Here is an 18,922-nt window from a genome sequence, read left to right as displayed (position 1 = left end):
GAACGAGAACACTTGCTGCGCGCACGCAGGTGGATGTGCACGCAAAGTCTATGAACGCTCGAAAAGACCTGTTGACTTGAAGAACTACAGTAAGATTTTCGTAGTTTTCTGCGCCAGTGGCGCGTACAACTATGCGAGTCTGCGTTGGCACTGAGCCGTGCTCCCTCGAGGGCTGCAGAAGACAGCGCCAACCTTTTCTTTCTCACGCCGAGCCACTTCTCTCTCTCTCTCTCTCTCTCTCTCTCTCTCAAAAAGTTATAGCTTAGGCCATAGGCAAAATAAGAAAAATGATTTGGTGGCGCAACCCACCGCCCCGTTTTAACGGGAATGCTCACAGCATCCATCCATCCATCGATCCATCCATCTGTCCATCCGTCCGTCCGTCATAGGACCCAAAGTAAGTGAGCATTCTCTCAGCTTTCACTGGATATATTACCACCAATTCGCTGAGGTCCACTAAGCTCCAATTATGAATTACTGTTGATTTTATAACGAATTATTACAGTGAAGCTGTATATAGCTAGGGTTCCATGCAATGTTGTTCTCCGTGAAAAATAAATATCATCATCAATGGCCCATACCCCCGTAAGCAAGCAAAAATGCAATGGCTCATAGCCCCGTAAGGCAGAGGCTACAAACACTCAGCAAAGTGAAGCGAACATTGGTTAAATTCTTTCTACTCACGCATACAACATACAGAACAGCACGTCAAAAACTGTCATCATCAATGCCTCACACCCCCGTGAAACATGGCTCATACCTCGTGAGCAAGCAAAAAATGCAATGACTCATAGTCCCTGATGACACATCCACATCAAATCCCCGTTGTCGGTTATTTCGATGTGGATGTGTCGGTACCGAAACGGGAGCGGTTTACGCGTTCCGTGTTGCAGACATATTCCTTGCGATGCCACACTGATCCGGCACAACCGATCACCCAGCGGCGTACGTCCATCGATTTGACATTATAAAAGAATCTGATTGCACTTGCTAGTAAAATAATGACCACCAACCAAAACAATAAATGAATGTGCGTACCTTTCGTCACGATGACCACCCATCAAGACAATAAATGAGTTCGAACCTTTGTTCAAAGTTATGCGTCACCTCCGTGTCGTGTGCTAAACACCTTCGCTGGTCAACCACCTTCACAGAATGGAATGGCTCATGATGTATTCCTTTATTTATTTGCGCATTTTATGCCCCCTGCGGGTGCTCGCACACATATTCCCCAAAGACAGCGAAACATTTACGGCGCTCGAATAGGGCCTTTAGCTACCTTGGGCGTTGCCAAACTCGCGGAATTTATAAGCTGGGCTTGTGTTTTGTACTTGCTCAAAATATTGGAGGCATACAGCGTATTCGTCTATGTGTGATTTTGCATGTGAATCTTCCACGTCGTGACACGACTGGATACCGCTTGATGCCGAAATATGCTTACCGTTATCCTGGCTGTGTCGTTCTCGTAGAAGACAATGTTCACTGCCACAGACTGCACGTCCTTGTCGATGCCCGAAGGAATTCTCCTGCGGAGCTTCGCGGAGATGCGATCCGGAAAGTGTTCTAAGCCATCGAGCACGTATGCCTGATAGTCGGCGGGGTAGTAGCAGTGGGGAATGGTAGGCTGTCCATCTGCGGAGGCGTCACCTTGCGCGCCCCAGCAGCAACCTCGGGCCTCACAATCCTCCTGTGAAGATCCAGGCTCTGGATAGCAGTCGAAGCGATCCGCTACGCTGGCCAGTTGGCATTGCTCTTTGTGGCCTAGGAAGAATGCAGCCACAATTAGTGTTTAGCTTACCTAGAAGCTCAATTGGTAAATTTTGTTTAAAGAGGCACTAAGAAAGTAGTTTATTATTGCATTTCTAACTTACATATTGAGATATGTTTGTTTTACTTCGTGGTAAGGAAGTATCATTGAAGCTAATGGCGAAACTTCCGTTCTCGGATTTCGCAAAATCACTGCGAATTTCATAGCATCGATGTGGCTCCTCGGATTTCGCCACATTTTCTCTTATTGCGGCGATTTTGCCGGACATAAAAGCTCATTAATTTTGCCAGGCTGAGTATTTGTTGGCTTTATAATTTAACGAAGCTTCTTTTTTTTCATTGATAGACACCTAATTAACCCCGTCAGAGGCTTAAAATCTGTGACCTCATCAGAAGGTACTGCGAGAAAATATAGGTGACAGCGGCATGCTTTCGCTTTTACGTTTTGGAACAACACGTCCCTGACTGCGCTAACAATATAACCTATGTCAATTCTGCACCAGTGAAGATTCAGAGTCCCTAAGACTGATCAGCTTACAGAATGAACTTACAGAATGTTTCTTTGTGGGCAGTTTTGTTCTACTGTGCTCAAACATTTTTGGTACACTACTTTAGAACTGTCCATTAAGATACAAAAAAAAGCTATAGGATTAGCGGTAACGTTTATGTAACAGTTAACCCTACAATTACGGTATCATTCAGCTGTCAAGTGCGCCTGCGTCGGCTGTACTGTACAATACAGCCTTGCGATCACCCCCCGTGGTTGCTCAGTGGCTATGGTGTTGGGCTGCTGAGCACGAGGCCGCGGGATCGAATTCCGGCCACGGCGGCCGCATTTCGATGGAGGCGAAATGCGAAACCACCCGTGTATTTAGATGCACGTTAAAGAACCCTAGCTGGTCAAACAGGAGTCCTCCACTACGGCGTGCCTCATAATCAGAAAGTGGTTTTGGCACGTAAAGCCCCATAATTTAATTTAGCCTGGCGAGCAGAACTTGGTATGTGCGGTAATCGCAGTGCTTGAGCAATGCCGATTTGATAAGACTAAAAACGCCCATTTTTTTTTTTCGTTCATGCTCTTACCGGTGAAATTCCTTGCCTGGCTTGAGTCACCGAATGCGTTCGATGAAAAATTTTGGGCTTGACAGCACGCAACACTGCAGATGACAAAAATTGACAAACGTGCCAGAATAATTAGTTCTTTGTCATTGTGTCTTTTTTCTTTCTTAAACAATCTTTTTTTCCGCAAAACAAACAAGGGCACAGAAAAGGAGCAACACAAGGACGAGCGCTTGTCCTTGTGTCGCTCCTTTTGTCGCTCCGTTTTGCGCAAAACAAGTTTGCTTAAAAATGAATCTGTTCCAAACTAGGCCGACTCGCAGTTATGCTTTTTTCTTTCTGTCCTTTTGTATGTGCGGGTGGTGCTGTACCTTTCATATTTCGTTCTGCGATTTTCCTAGATTTAATCGTTTGGAGTTACGGCGAAATTGTTAGCACACGGTAGTTTTCAAACTGCATACTGTATTCTAACATTTACGGTCTGAGTAAATATATGGGGGATTTTATTACTGTTGATAATTTTAATGGCAGTAATAAAGACTAAGATGCGTCATCAAGATAACGCACAATGCACTACTTAATGCAAAGTAAACGAACTGAAACATGGACGAATACCTTCTTTGAATCTACAAAATTTGTACAACGCGCATTTTAAAAGAAAACGCCAGTTCCTCCCGAATTGCGATGTATTGACAGTGATAGCAAGGTTTAGCGTTGAGCTTAAACTCACGGACGGCGTTCTAACTATACGTGGGTGCGACATGTTGGGGCGATGCATCAAGCAAGGTAACCGCTACTCCGCAGAAGAAACAACGTCCCGCCGGCTACCAGGCGACTCACACAGCTCGCGTAATGAAGAGCGCCACCAGTGGCATCGCATGCGTCGCACCTCGGTGGCGCACGAGGTGAGGCCGATGGGAAACCGTCGGCGTTAGCCAAACGCCTTGTGGTATATTAGATAACTTTAGTTGTACGCTTACTCCTCAGGCAAGCTTATACTTAGCAGCTGAGCAGAAACGATATAGTGTACATATAGTGCACGGACGAGCACAACGCTTGTACCAGCATGGCAGCATCACTGGAGACCCTCTAACCTTCATGCACTAGGGCCAGGCATGCGCAGTCGATAGCCGCACAGCACACCGGCGACGGCGGTGCTGACAGTATGAATACGCCTCGAGCTACCGTGAAAGTCCTACCGCTTTAATAATAACATAAATATATGAAAGTGGTACTTCGGTGCGTAAAAACCGCTTACAGGATAAATTTGTGTCGCTTGTATGAACTCCTAGGTTTCAAGAAACTTATCTTCTCCGACAATTTCTTTCCAAATCTTAATGTACTGTGGACGAGCTTTGTTGGCACATATTACCCATGATATTTGTTTTTTACAGCTTCTTTTTCCTTTGTGAACTAAAGCTGTTCTAACCTAACCCGTGCGTATTCAGATAGAGATCATCACTTCTCCTTTCCGCTCGTTATATATATCTTTGTGCTGCATGTGTTTGTTCATGAAGTAGTTAAACATAAGACTATAAATATATAAATATTTTAGTGTTCACACCAAAGAAACGAAAACTGCACGACAGCCCATCTGTTCCGCAAACTGTAAGAAGTGCTTCTGTGGACAACGTATTTAGTGCCGCAGCTGACAGAAAGCCATCGTACAGATCACGAGTATTTGCGCGGAGAAGATCACGGCTACTTGCGCGGAGAAATGCTCGAGTTACAAACACGATAAGAAATCAATTGTTCAATCTCATTGCATGCTCGTGCGACCATACCAAAATCTCATTCGAGCACGAAAGATACTGCTAGACGTATTTTAACGTCTGTTTGTTGAAAGTGAGGCTTCTATATTGCTTTTTTCAAACTGTTGCACGAGCACATGCCTCATGCGAAGTAATAAGGTGCGTATACAATGAAACACATTTTGGTCCCTTCTAACAAGGATATATAGTTTCCTATGCCTTGCGGTTGCACGTCCTCAAATCAGTTATGAACTGAAGGTCATTGATACCTGACGTTGAGACCTTGTCATGGCGTCGAAATGAACGGGTTCTAAATTTTTCCAATAAAGGGTATGAAAATGTGTAAGATATGTAAAATAAAAGATGTAAGATGCTCTTGCACCACAGCCCACTCTAAGTTAGTTTTAAGAGTGTACATTGCATTTCATTTCATATTTTGGAGAAATTTTTAACTTTCACGTAAGAAACAATGAGCGACCCGAAATTTCAGTGTTTCTAAAAGTATGGCGGCTCCAGTAGTAACACTTGTCATGAGGCGAGGCCGGCCTGTACATTGCATTAACAGTTTTGTGGCGCAGCGTAAGTACTCTACAATGCATTGGTACCGTATTAGGACGAGAATACTGAATTGATGTCCTACAATGTCACACAAACTTCCGGAATTTGAAAAATGTAAAATTTAGGGGTTCCCTTTCAGAGCGAGCTTGGGCGACAGAACACAATGTCGGTTTGCACTAATTCGTAGAGACACCTAAAGTTATATAGCCTTGTGCCATTTAAAGACCTAAAAAATATTTTGATCTGTAACTACAGATTTTATCTCAAGCAGGGAGTCAGCCTGCGAGAATATTTCGCGCGGCATTATAATAGCGTTGCGATTGATAACCTCGTTCGTTCGTTTACAGTTTCTAAAAGAGCATGCGTAAACACCACACTTGGACGGACATGACTACTGGAACAGAACGTAGCCTAGGTACCTTTTTACACCTTTTGTAAATGCTGCACCGTTTCCTGAGGTTTTACTTCTGTGGCAGAGAAGCGATCCCAGCGCTTCACGTGGTTCGATCCCTGGCCTGTCGCAAGCATAAATATTTAGCGCCTCGTTACCCCCACCTGTTGCCATTCACAGTATGTAGCAGGCTACGGCCCTTTCTGTTACTTAATGCAAGAACGAAAATACTGCGGCGATTTCATTACAAAGGACAATAAACGAAAGATGCTAGCACACCGAGATTTCGGCGCACTTTAAGAACCCCAAATAGCAGAAATCAATCCGGATTCCTTCTCTAAGACGTCTCTCGTATACCACACGTGCAACCTTGGGGCGTAGAACAAAACCAATCAATAGATTAATCAACCTCCCACTTAGCACAATAACTTACAAATACGAATTATCTTATTCTGCAGTTGGAGTCGAGTTGTGCATTCCTCACGCAAGTTAATACAAGCAGGCGCTATACAGAAACGACGAAAGATTGCGTAGGATTCAAACAAAAGACATACAGGATACGTTTATGTTACGGCTGCTTCAGTTTGCCGTCAGAAATACGCTCACTTCAGATGGATCCACTATAAGCGTGACGTACCTCAACAGTAGCGGCATCAACCTCAAGAGCATGTTGCCTTCTGCCAGACGCTTCTTCGCGTGCCGACGAAAGAATCTGCTCTCTCTTTCCCACGCTTGTCTCTGGCACTGAACTTCCTTGTCACACTGACTGCCTTTATCTGTAAGGTCGAATTGTGGGAAAAAAGGCTAAAAAATTTGGCTTCGCCTCTCTCACCCCCGTATCCCGAAATACACCTTAACTTGAAGCCCATGCTTCACTTGGTCAAGTAGATGCCTGAAGTGAACGCGGCCAAGGAAATGCAATGAGCACCTTGGGCACGTTCATCATATGCGTAATATTGACGAAGCCGAGCATGGGCTTCAAGTTAAGGCTCATTTCTGAGTTCGGGAGGGTTAGTCGTAAGTGAAACTTTTCAAGAGAGCGTGAGTTCTCAGGGAAAGTAGTAAATGAATTAATGCTGCTGTTTGGCAACCTGCCACGGAAGAAATAAAAAAGAAATACGTGACATCTGTCGTTATCTACAGTACGTGGAGTGTTTTCGCATTCAAGCGCAAAACACTAGCTCCTGTTTTACAATCCTGTGCACTGTGTTTACAACACCATTCACCGAGATCCTGCATTCTAGAAATTACTTCCAAGAGTCAGTTGGTACGCGCCATTAGTAGAGAAAGAGAGACCAAACCAAACCAAACCAAATCACCGCGTAAATCTAGAATGCCTTTCAGAGCGCAAAATTTACCCTGTATAGTCCAGCGTTACGTGCGAACAACTGCACCAAACCAACAGATAGCTGCACGATGTCAGAATTTGTTAATGTGTGGGTAAGACATTTCCGTAGGCTGTCGTCCGTACCTCGTTGTGACTGTTCTTCGAACAAACACAAAGGTCGACGAACCCACATGCACTCCGCGTTATCTGTGTTGATGCGATGCGACAGATGAAGCGCTTCGCTGACTGACGACCCACTCGACCAAGCACGCTAAACGAAGGAACACACCCTGGTGACTCATCCGCGAGAGCGAAGCCTCCGACTCAACTGCTTGCTTCACATTCTAAGGATTAGCGGCGTCGAAAACTTCATCTCTCTTGGCCAGGCAGAAGAAGAGTGACGACCAGCCAAACACGGAGGGATTCACGACCAGATTATTTATTAACCCGTTCTCCTGTAGGACTGCGAGGACATAGGAATAGAAGAGAGAGAGTGAAATAGCAAGGAAGGCAGAACCGATTTGACTTGGCATCTCTGAGTCAGGAACTTCCTGCGCGCCGTGGTTGATTTTTGAGAGCCCGAGACGTGTGTTCCCGTCTGACGTTTTCTTCTTTTCTTCTTTCTTTTCTTTTTCCGCTGCTGCATGGGAAAACATGCCCGCGCTGCTGAGCTGACATCGCTTCCTTTGCATGAGCATCGCGTCGGCCCTCTCGGAGCTGTGGTGCACTGGTTGTGGCAAATTAAAACGAGCAGCCAATGCAGCTACAACGCCAAATCAATTAAATGTAGGCACTACAACACTCGCGGATCGTGCCCTAGGCATCTAGGCGCTGTCAAGGTCGTCTGCTTTACGCGTGGCTCAGAACCATATTGTTGTGGCGGCCCGTCTCGCCACTCTTAGTATTTATTCAGGAGCGAAAGTTTCGGTATATATATGCAAACGACGACCAGAAAACGGCCTCAAGCAGACGGCTGGGGGCAGGCGGACACGACAATAAGCGGACAGGTGTATCTCCGCGTATACGCGACTCGGAGCTTCTCGGTAAGCCCTGAAACCTTTTTTTTTTCCTTTTTCTTCCTTCTTTTTTTTTCACGCACGTTTTAACTGCTGCTCAAATTTGCCGAAAATATATCCGGTTCTTAGACGCGTTCACAGCCGCATGCATACGCGAGATTCCGGAACTGCGATGGTAGGGCCACTGAGAACTGACAGTATATTGCGCTATCTATGGTAACCAGAAAACCCTCCATTGGCGGATAAATCAAAGTAGGTTTTAGGCACGTAAGGCCCTCTGGGCTGGACTTCGCGGTAAGGTAGTCTTGCCGCCTACAGGATTATCTGACTGAGCTATGTCGGATAAGATATGATGATGATGATGATGATGTCATCGATGACCTTCTCCGCCCGTGTTCCACGAAACACAAGGTCACCACCGCTATCACCCTCGACAAATGGCCTCATCGAACGGTTGAATCGCCCCATAACCGGCATGCTCACCATGTACATTTCCGCCGACCACCGCGACTGGGTTGCTACATTACCTTTGTTGCTTGCCTGCTTGCCTGCTTGCTTGCCTGCTTTCCTGCTTGCTTGCCTGCTTGAATGCCTGCTTGCTTTCTTGCTGCTATGCGATGGCACGTACCCACTACGGGGGATTGGCCAAGAAGCCGGCGATTAAACGGAAAATGGTTATAGGAAAACGTGTGTTTATTGAAAGGAGATCAAGCTAGAAAAGGTATTAAATTTCAATCAAATTATTTAGAATTGTGTAAATTATTAAATAATCAATCATTAAACTAACGTAAATTGAGATCTTGTAATATTATAGATAATAAATCAGTAAATTAGCTAGGTGTTCTCCTTGTGTCACCAAGGAAGTCGCATACGGCTCTGCATACGTTCCTGTGGCTAAAGCCCAATATAGATGCACCAAAGGAGAGAATATTGTTATTGTTTATAGAAATGGCTAACTTTAGGAATGGAATTTCGAAGTATTTCGGACAAAAGGGGTGCTCAACAGCACAAATGACTTGCTCCTAGGGCACCCCTTTCTTCCGCTCTTCGTTTGCTGTGGTGCCCCCTCGGGTATATACACACAATTTGGCAACGGCAATAAAATACTCGGTTGGAAGTCAGCGCAGTATGTGTCGTCTCCATCAGTCCTTGTCCTTCGCGCTGTACTTCGTTTCTAACTGGAGTAATGGCCTGGAATTGGGCGATACGGAGTCATGAAAATAAAGAGTTTGAAGAAAACGCCTGAGGAAACAATAATGAAGAAAATAAAGGGCCGAGAGAAATCTCTGTTCTTCATGCCGGCTTTTTTTTTTTTTTTTGCACATGTTTGGTTACCTCTCCTTCGGAGGGATTCTGCTCGCAATGTCAGTTTTTTTTTTTATTTGCATCGGAGCAGCTTCAATGATGGAGGACTTCAGACATGGGGCGTTTAAAACCTAAGAAACCTTTTAAGCGAAATTTTCGTACTTTCCCAGACTCGCATTTGAGTATACCAAACATGGGTACCGCAAATGCAATACAAAAGGCCGTCGCAAAGAAGCCTGCGTGTAGATAAGCGTCCGTCCTTTGCGGACGCCGAGTACATGCATTCAGCAGCGCCACAGCTTGCTGATCTCAGCAAGGAGAATGACAGTGCTCACCTGCTTTCTCAATAGCCGCTCGAGCTCCAAGAAGGGCAGGTGAAGCAGTTTCCCCCGACTTCTGTTTTGTACATTTGCAGTGAACATCGGAATAGTAGTGAATTCGCCTGTTTGCTGCACGCCATGGTGTGGAAGCAAGGCGCAGGGAGGGAAGGGGGAGGGGGGCAGTTTACGGAGCTGATTCTTTCGTTCCCCATTCTTCGATAACTATGAGGGGCTCGGAACGTTAAAGGCAATTGATAAGTTCCCCCGAGGCTTCTATCACTTATTAATTGGGCGTTGATAGTGCAGTTGACGCTCTAGTGAATTTTATTTGTGCGGTTTGTATGTGCGGTTGTACAAGGTTTGACAGATCCGTCGAACATGGATTGAAATTGCAGCTCGTGGAGTAGGGTCGTTACGACCAGTTTATCTCGAAGGCTTGGTCCAAGCGCTGGTCGACGTGAAGTATGAAGAGTAGCTGAAAAAAAAAATCAGTGTAGTGTTAAATTCGGCGTCGCGAAGTGCGTTGCAAACACTGAAACAATATTGAACTATAAGTCACGGTGACTTCAAAGGCACGCTAAATAGACAATTAAGTTGCGCTGCATTAGTAAATTGACTTTATAGAGTACCAACAAAGTCACTCTTACTGTGATAGGAGGCCTGATAACCGAGAAAATACGCAGAAAACAAGACGCGTAGCGCGATACAGTCTTGAAGTTCCTGTGCCTGCTTAAGGTGACGTCAGGAATTTTATTGGTAAATTTAATGCTAAATGAATCTGGCACTGAACTCCGCAAATGTTGAAAGCGGTCAATCTACCGCAATAGTCTAAATACAAGAAAATGAAGTGACACCCGTGCGTTGGCGTGTCAGTGCAAATGAAAAAACAAGGGCTTGACGTTCTTTTTATCTTATGCTGATCAAATAGTTACCGCATAATTGACTAAAATAGGCTTTCTAATTAATACTTTATCAGCCTAAACTGATTCAGCTTTTCTCTTTTGCGCGCCTTCACCGTGTACAGTGCAACCGAATTTAACTGTGGTTCGTGTGCTAACCACGAGATGACACTGATAAAACCACAGTTAGGCTGCAAAAGCAGCCATTCGAAGCGCTTAACTAGATAGCGTGAATGTAATGCGTAAGCGCATTTGCCCGTCGTTCGCATTTTAATCCATAGCAGTGCTGTTGTAAACAAAGCCTTTAAATATTAGGCACAGGGTGAGAACTTTCTTTACCTCGGGTCTTCTGTAAATGAACTGCAGGCTTCTGGTTCCGATGGTGACGTTGTTGGGCTCCCGGGAAACGCCGGCTACGCCAACTATGTCCACTACAGGCTTCTTGTCGAAGCCGCTCCTCACGGGTGATACAGAAATCACCACCTGTTGAAACAATTTGCATGTACAGCCGGTTATTTATTCTGCGTGAACGGAAGCTCAGTGAACGCTTACCTTTTGTGCCCAGTTTGTAGAAAACGTGAACAGGTTGTATTTTCCTTTTTCGATAGTATCTGAAATAACGATTCAGAAAAATTCTGCCGTTAGGTACGTTCTTGAGAAATATGCGGCTGTATTATTAGTGATAATAATGAAGGAGCGGTGTGCCGATGTGGTTCGGCAGATATCTTCTAAAAATACATGTAATCTTATTGTATGTACATTTCTAATTCGGGATGAGGTCACATATTTTAACGGAATTTAACTGAGGTATTTCTATGCAAATGATGATGCTGCAAGTATATCTGAATTGCCGGCCCTCTCTTACTAGGTGTTTATAAAGAAACATACTTAGACACGGCCAGAGTATAGTCTATAGTTTGACTACTGAGAAATGAATAACCTATACTTTTGGTCTTTCTCTCTTTTGGTCTTTCTCGTTTAGACAGCTGTGAAAAAAAAAAAGAAAGCTCCGCCCACCACTACGCCCCCTTCGAACGCGTCCGCCAGAAGAGCTGCGCAATAATGACCTTATCGGACAAAAATAAAATCGTGGACTTTCCCTACATGCCGGAGTTCGAGTCTGCAACCATAGAAGAGCGCCTTTCGCACGACTGTGAGGGATACCTGCCATCTGAAGGACAACGCGTGCAACGGAAGAACGTCACATAACTGCAGCGCTTCCGTTCGTTGTGTCTATGTCGACTCTTTCACCTCGTTTGCATTCGGCAGTGCACACGAAAAGACTGGCGCATACATCTGAACGTACCTAAAACGGCCCCGCTTGAAGTGAACTTCACCAGTCACGAATAGCTTCTGAAGATTTACTTGTAGCATGCGAGGGACCTTACCGTAGAAGCAGTTTATAGCAATATATAGATTTTCGGAGATTTCCAGTGTCAGATGGTAACTGGAACTACGTCGTGGCCCGACATTGTGGATATGTTGGACCATTACGCTGTCTAAAGTGGTGAGATTGCGAGGCCCATGGCCACGCACTCGTTCCCATCAAGCTAATGCGCTGATTGTATACTTGCTTTAGACTGTGAACTCACGAGTGGCGAGGTGAGCAGGAAGGAACTCGATTTGAAATGTCCGTTAGTTTGTGTACTCTTAGGCCGTTGAAGTGCATTTCGTCTCTGATGCTATAAGCGTGCACGTCTCGCGAGAAACAATTTTGGCAACGTGCTAAGAGGCAACGTGCTAAGATCTCACCTAGAGAGTCCCCGTCATCCCAGAAGAGTTCTCCTTTTGCAGTACCATCCTTGCCAAGAGCCACATACACGGACATAGGCATCTGCCGCCTGTAAAGCGCACAACAATTAGCGAAACGCCACTTTAGATGGTCAAATTCCTTTTAAGAGGCTTCATAAATGTTAGGTTTGAGTGGTAAAGGCTGTGTATTGTGATTAGGGCTGTCTGTATCATATACGATCACAACGCGTGCGGAACTCCCTGAGCGTTCGGTGTAGACGAGACAAGTCTCCGCACGCGACACATGCTCTGATTGCTTCCCTCGCTGACAAATTCCAACGTCGCTGGTCGCCTCCTTTCCGGTCGGAGCAACCACAGGACCGTTTGCGTTGCAGTGCGTGCTGTCGGTGTTTGTGCTTAAACTTCGGCAAGCGTGGCCTCCTCATCCCGTAAGCTGGTACACAGTATATTCGTGTCGCTCAGTGCCGCACCAGCCTTGAAAACACGAAACACTGAGAGCATTCCGTGACACTGCGTGCTTGCTTCACAAAAATTCACAAATGAGACTAGCGCATCGCTGTACAGAGTCGAATCGCGTCCGTTCTCGTGCCTTCTTTTGATACACATCTTGTGATAAATCGAGCGGCAGTTACGTACACAGCGATAAAGTTCAGTAAGCTTCGTACATACGGGCGTGTTCACGCAACTTTGTTCCCTCTCGGGAAGACGCGCGCTGCAGCACCAGCTGATGAGAAACGTTGTCACGGTCAATTGGGTAGTGCAGAAAAGGGTAGTACAGTGAAAACAATAACATGTTTTGGGCAGCAACCCAACGGCCAAATATCATGGGCATTTTCTGGAAATTCTGCCAGTGGTTTGCGAGCCTGTGAGGCGGCCGCGTCACAGAACATCAACCGCAGTAGTTTATACAATTGGCAGTTGCGTACTCTTCATCATAAAACACTTGGTTAATTATCTTCAAGCCTTTGCAAGCCACTACACATATGATTGCTCATAGCCGTCGCCGACACAAAGATAATTTATCATTCGTTTTATATCTGCCCTTCACCTACCAAGTGACGAGAGAGAGCACGCGCAGCGCGTATGAGCACGCCGGGAGTAACGAGCAGAGTAAGCGCGCAGCCGAGAGATAACATGCAGCCGACGAGATATAACGTACAGTGGCGCGTCGACGGGAGCGCAAGAAGACACTTTATTAAGGCGAAAGCCTTACATGTCTCATTGGAAGGTGTCCTTGAACGACTTTGTCGTCAGGAAACTTTCAGCTGCGACCGTAGAGTCATGCCGTATAAAAAATATAACTTGGTCAAAGACGCGCTCTCGGGCCGCTGCTCACGTGTTCGAAGGCTAGGCGACACGATATAACCGATGGCTTCGCGTGCGCTGTGTTCTCGCGCGCCTTGTCTGCATTGAGCGGGCGCTTCGAACGCTCAGTCGTATGAGACGTACTCCATATGGCCTTTGTGTGTGTTTTTTCAGCGTTTCAGCGAATATTCTCACAATGCACTTGCGAATATTGGTGCACCAGACCGTGAAACCATACAGAGTGAGTGGACAGTGCCCTTTTTCGGCCGTTATCCGGGCCATTTCTTCAACGATCAATGACTTGCGCTCCGAATCGACGGGTTGGGCCTTGCCGCACTCGAGTACGACCGGGCAAGCTGGCGGCTTCGGATAGCCCTACTACATCGTGGATTCGATAAACGCCCCTCTACCCATCGTAGGACCAATTCAGCAATGAAAACGTCCCGCGGATTTAACTATGGCTTCTCATATGGATGAAATCACCGTGGAACATCAGATCGCCAACTCAACGTGGCCGGGAACGCGCCCGGTATTTGAGGTGGACGCGGAGGCAGCCGACCTGGCGTCCATGACGGCGACGCCCTTCACGAATACGAGCCTGGAGGACAACATAGCGCATGACGATGGTGACACATCAGAGTGGAGCCCGGTCAACTACCGCACATACACGACGCGAAGACTTAAGGGCGAACTGCGATCGGAGCGGCAGAGTAGGCCTCACTTTTTCGTGCTCGTCAGGCCACTTAATCGAACGTCTGTAGAAAAGGTCCCAAAGTCAGCCATTACCCGCCTTACAGGACAAACTGCCTCTACTAGCGTTGCAGCCGAACACTCGGCATTTAGGTGCATCCCTAAAGCCAATGAAGTCAGACTCTCCATTTGGGATCAAAAGCACTTGAAAAAATTTGCAGGCACAGCGTGTGCTCACACTAACCCTGGGAACTTCAGGTGAGGCGTGTAGGATTCCTGTTGAAATAGTGGATGCAATCCAAGCTGCTGAAGTCACTATAAAGGGGGTCGTAAAAATTCGAGTGGAGCACATGGAGGAATACATCGCCAATCACATTCGCTGCGAATCTGCTAACATTCTGAGATTTCCATTCATGGGGAAGACAGAGATGCTTCTGGTCACGTTTCATACGCCACGTCCTCCTAGAAGACCCTTCTTGAACTACGAAATCGTCCCAGTGTACGACCACCGACCTAGGGCCATGGCATGCTTTCAGTGTCACGGGCTGGTTCACATGGCCAAGTTCTGCCCTTCGCCTGCAGTATGTCGTCCCTGAGGTCGAATGCATAAGTAAGATAGCCAATGGGAAGAGACACCATTTTGTGTTGCCTGCCAGGCAGCGGGGCACATTTCTCTGGCACCCAACTGCCCCACTAGAGCGTGTAAAGCTGCAAGCTCGCCACCACCCAAGAAATCTTCTGCTACTGAAACAGAACGTGGAGCGTGGGAACCATCATAAGTAAACAGTACAGGTACTTCTCTCAAGACATGGTCGAAGGTAATGACCTCGAACAGAGCAAAAAGTAACAGCAAAATTGAGGAGAGGATCGAACGTTTCGAGCAAGTCCAAGCAGTCTCGGCAGGCACCTGGAGCAAGCTCCAACAACAAATGGAAAACTTAATACAACAAAAATTAGATGCAATGCAACAACAGATCACATCTTGGATACAGTCCTCCCAAGAGCAACACGATGAGGCATCAATCAACCCACTACAGCTCGGAAAAGCTACAAAACCACTTGCACCATAACCCCCTAAGCAACCTCCTTTAATTCAACCAGAGCGTACCTTGCAATCTAAAGCTACGACGCTGCCAAAGACCGAAACCTACGGTGCGCCTAAGAAGTCCCCTGCTGCTCTCGAACGAAAATCTCCCGTTACAGGGGACCGGGCGATGTACACCATCATACGACTTCTCGAGAAATTTAACGCCCGTATGGAGGCAATTGAGCGACCCATTGGACAAGAGGAACAGCTTATCATGCAACACAAAGAGGTAAATGAGTGGGAGCTTCCCCAGCATCAGGCTTCTTTAGACGAATGCAAGAGGAATTGGCGGCCCGCCTGCAACCGTAGCAGGAATTAATCATAAAAACTCCCAACAATACATGTATTTCGGGGTACTGCAGAAGCATCTCTGAGAATGTCCAAGCGTTAAAATATCAAATTGATCAATACAAACGCCTCATCATTCTGCTTCAAGAAACTAGGAGCCCAGTTTAATGCATAACTATCAGACCTTCACGCACCCAACAATCACTCACGTATCCGGAAGGAGCACAGACCTTGTGCCATGGATGGATGGATGGATGGATGGATGGATGGATGGATGGATGGATGGATGGATGGATGGATGGATGGATGGACGGACGGACGGACGGACGGACGGACGGACGGACGGACGGACGGACGGACGGACGGACGGACGGACGGACGGACAGACGGACGGACGGACTAACTTTAATGAAAGGTCCTACGAGCTACGGAGCACAAGGCCTCTTAGAGCGGGCTACTCTCACGTTGGGACCGGGAGCCGTAACTCCCTGGCCACATCGTGCGCTCGCTGGACGGCCCAGAGCTGCTCCGCCAGGTCCGTGCTGCATAATGCTTCTTGTAGCCTGGCGGAGTCTTGATTCTTGTTTGCGTGAGTGCGACCACTCGACCAGAGCAAGTGATATACGTCAAGTGTGCTATGACAATTTTCGCAATATGATGTTGTGTATAGGTCAGGCATGTAGTGATGTAGTCTATTCTGCGAGGAGTGAATGTTGGCTTGAAGAATTTTGAACGTGAGGGCTTGAGGCCTGGTGAGCTTATTGTGAGGTGCGCGGTATATTCTGAGGTATAGATAAAAGTGCTTTGTGATCTCGTTGTATGTGGAGGGAGGGTCCCGCTTCTCGCTGGGATGGTCACGACCAGAATAGGTGGCGTAGGGGAGGGTTAGAGCTCGCGCACTCCTGTGAGCCATCTCATTGAGATTGGGAGGGGCGTCCTCGATCTCTCCGAGGTGTGCCGGGAACCAGCAGATGGTGTGATGCTGCAGCGGTGCGGATGTATTGACTATTTGTAGTGATTGTCTTGCAATGGCTCCTTTCCGAAAGGCTTTGACGGCCGAGCGTGAATCGCTGTAGACGTAGGCGGTGGTCGGGTCTGTGAGCGCAAGTGCGATGGCGACCTGTTCTGCTATCTCGGACTTGTGTGTCTTGACTGTGAGAGCGTTTGCGACTCGACCTTGCTTATTGACCGTGGGGGCAACGAAGACCTTCCTGGACGGGCACTGTGCCGCGTCTACGAAACAGGCTAGGATCTTCTTATTACGTATTGTTGGAATCGTACCGCTGGCACGAGTTGTTGGGGTCTCGGTGCTGACGCCCGTTATTGCCAATGGGTCGCAAGCCCCAAGGGTAGCGTTGGCCTGGCGGCCTGGGGCACTGGAAGCATCTGAAGGTCCCGGCAAAGCATGAGAAGACTGGTAACAGAACAACTTGTTTATTCTAACATAGCAAAAGAGCGGCCGGTCAGGTCGACCGGAGTGGAGAGACGGGAGAGCACGTAACTCAACAGTACAAATCGGAGCCTCTCCTCTGGCGTCCGGGGGCAGCTGCTCTTATACTCCCGGCGTCGCGGTCCAAAAGGGAAGGAGGGAAGGTCACGGGATGAAGGTCACGGGACGGCGCAGCAGGAGCCCACGACGGCGCGAACTGTCGGGCCGAGAGACCTGCTGAACCGAGAGTAGTGACGCATCGCCAACCTTCACCCACACGACGGCGTGAACAGTTGAGCCGAGAGACGTCCAGGCTCCTCATTCGGGGAACTCTGCTCCCCGGCTGCCGCGCTTTGACAAGCGAGGGCACACACACACACACGCACACATGAAGACACGTGGCACTGAAACACGCCTGGACACGCTTGGCGGGTAGGCGTTGCGGCGGCGTCGAACAGGCCAAAATGTCCGCCGTTTTGAACAAAGCCCCGGCGTCCGTTGCATCCGCGCCGGCATTACCGCGCGTTGTAGGCGAAACGTAACAGACCGCCCCGCCGGGGGAAGGAGATCCCGATGGTCAGGGGACTGCATCCGCTGTCCGGAGGGATGTCGCTCGATGATGCTCATAACCGAAGTTGGGCGTCCTTGGGCGTTTCTTGAGCGCAGCGCACAGAGAAGGCCTCGTTCTCACGTTCAGGTGCACACAGGACACTGCAAAGTGACTTCGGGAGAGTTGACATTTTTGTTCTCGTTTCCGGCAAGCGTTAGAACCACGCCAAAAGTCAACCGCTCAGTCAGCAAGCACGGCACAACCCTCACTAAGCCCTGCCAGGCTCTTTCCCCTTTTTTTACTGCTGCCTAGTTCCTTACAGTAGTTTAGCAGCACTCAGAACGCGTCCACAAATCGGAAAAATTGCACTAGAAAGCACATCATCACTTTGAAACACTACACAAAAGCAATAAGTTAAAAATCCTGCCTCAGGAAGAAAAACATCAGTAACAAGCAATTTTGAGGCTGATTCTCACGTTAGGGGCTTCGACTTAAGCCATCGGCGTTACCGTTGAGACTCCCCTTTTTGTAACGCACCTCAAAGGAATATTGTTGCAAAGCGAGGCTCCAGCGCAGGAGGCGGCCATTTTTGGGAGAGATGGTCTGCAGCCATTGGAGAGGGCAGTGATCCGTTTCAATGATAAACCTCGAGCCGGCTAGGTAACATGACAATTTCTGAACGGCCCACACGATACACGCACACTCTTTCTCGGTGGCGCTATACGCCTGCTCACGACTGGTCAGCTTACGACTAGCATACAGGACGGGGTGTTCTACTTCTCCATTTTCCCGTTGGCACAGTACAACGCCCATGCCTCGCTCACTAGCATCACACTGAACAACGAACCCTTTTGTGTAGTCGGGCGATCGTAGCACAGGCTGGCTTGTTAGGGCGCTCTTTAGGGCGCTAAAGCTCTTTCCTTTGTCTCATCCCAGACGACTGTTTGCGGCTCTGTCTTTCTCAGAGCATCCGTCAAGGGAGCCGCGATATCAGAGTACCTGGGAATGTACCTCTGATAATAGCCGGCGACACCTAAGAACGACCGAATATCGGTCTTCGTGCGCGGTTGCGGGAAGTCTCGCACAGCGGCCACTTTTATTTCAGAGGGGCGGCGACGACCCCGACCAATCACGTGTCCGAGGTAGACAACCTCGGCCTGTGCTAACTGGCACTTGGGAGCCTTGACTGTCAAGCCCGCATCGCGCAGGCGGGTTAGCACTGCCCGCAAGTGCGCCATATGTTCCGGCCAGGATGCGGAGAATATCGCTACGTCGTCTAGATACGGTAAAGCGAATTCTTGCTGTCCCCGCAACACTTTATCCATGAGGCTTGAAAAGCAGTATGGCGCGTTCTTCAAACCAAAACTCAAAACTTTAGGACGGAATGTCCCCATTGGTGAAATGAACGCCGCATACCTACTAGCCTCT

The 18,922-nt window shown here is 47.8% G+C and overlaps 1 protein-coding gene across 4 annotated transcripts in view; it reads right to left on the bottom strand.

The window, feature by feature from the left end:
* LOC126536849 (lysosomal alpha-glucosidase-like) overlaps positions 1-18,922 on the bottom strand; it is an 81,776-nt gene that overhangs the window by 29,245 nt on the left and 33,609 nt on the right. For 2 of the 4 annotated variants that reach the window (XM_055073565.2, XM_055073561.2), the window contains 4 exons: positions 12,146-12,234; positions 10,946-11,004; positions 10,733-10,876; positions 9,801-9,969 (listed from right to left, as the gene is read on the bottom strand). The exons of 1 other annotated variant lie outside the window; for it this stretch is intronic. In XM_055073565.2, coding sequence (XP_054929540.1) covers positions 9,907-9,969; positions 10,733-10,876; positions 10,946-11,004; positions 12,146-12,234 — 355 coding nt within the window. In that variant the 3' untranslated portion in view covers positions 9,801-9,906. Of the gene's footprint in view, positions 1-1,441; positions 1,762-2,850; positions 2,925-6,163; positions 6,303-9,509; positions 9,671-9,800; positions 9,970-10,732; positions 10,877-10,945; positions 11,005-12,145; positions 12,235-18,922 lie in introns of those variants that run through there. One more of the 4 variants, XM_055073564.2, reaches the window with a different exon arrangement.

Source organism: Dermacentor andersoni, chromosome 4 (genome assembly GCF_023375885.2).
Source record: "Dermacentor andersoni chromosome 4, qqDerAnde1_hic_scaffold, whole genome shotgun sequence".
NCBI classification, from domain to species: Eukaryota; Metazoa; Arthropoda; class Arachnida; order Ixodida; family Ixodidae; genus Dermacentor; species Dermacentor andersoni.
The sequence above is the reverse complement of the archived record's forward strand: the minus strand, read 5'-3'. Positions and strand labels throughout refer to the sequence as shown.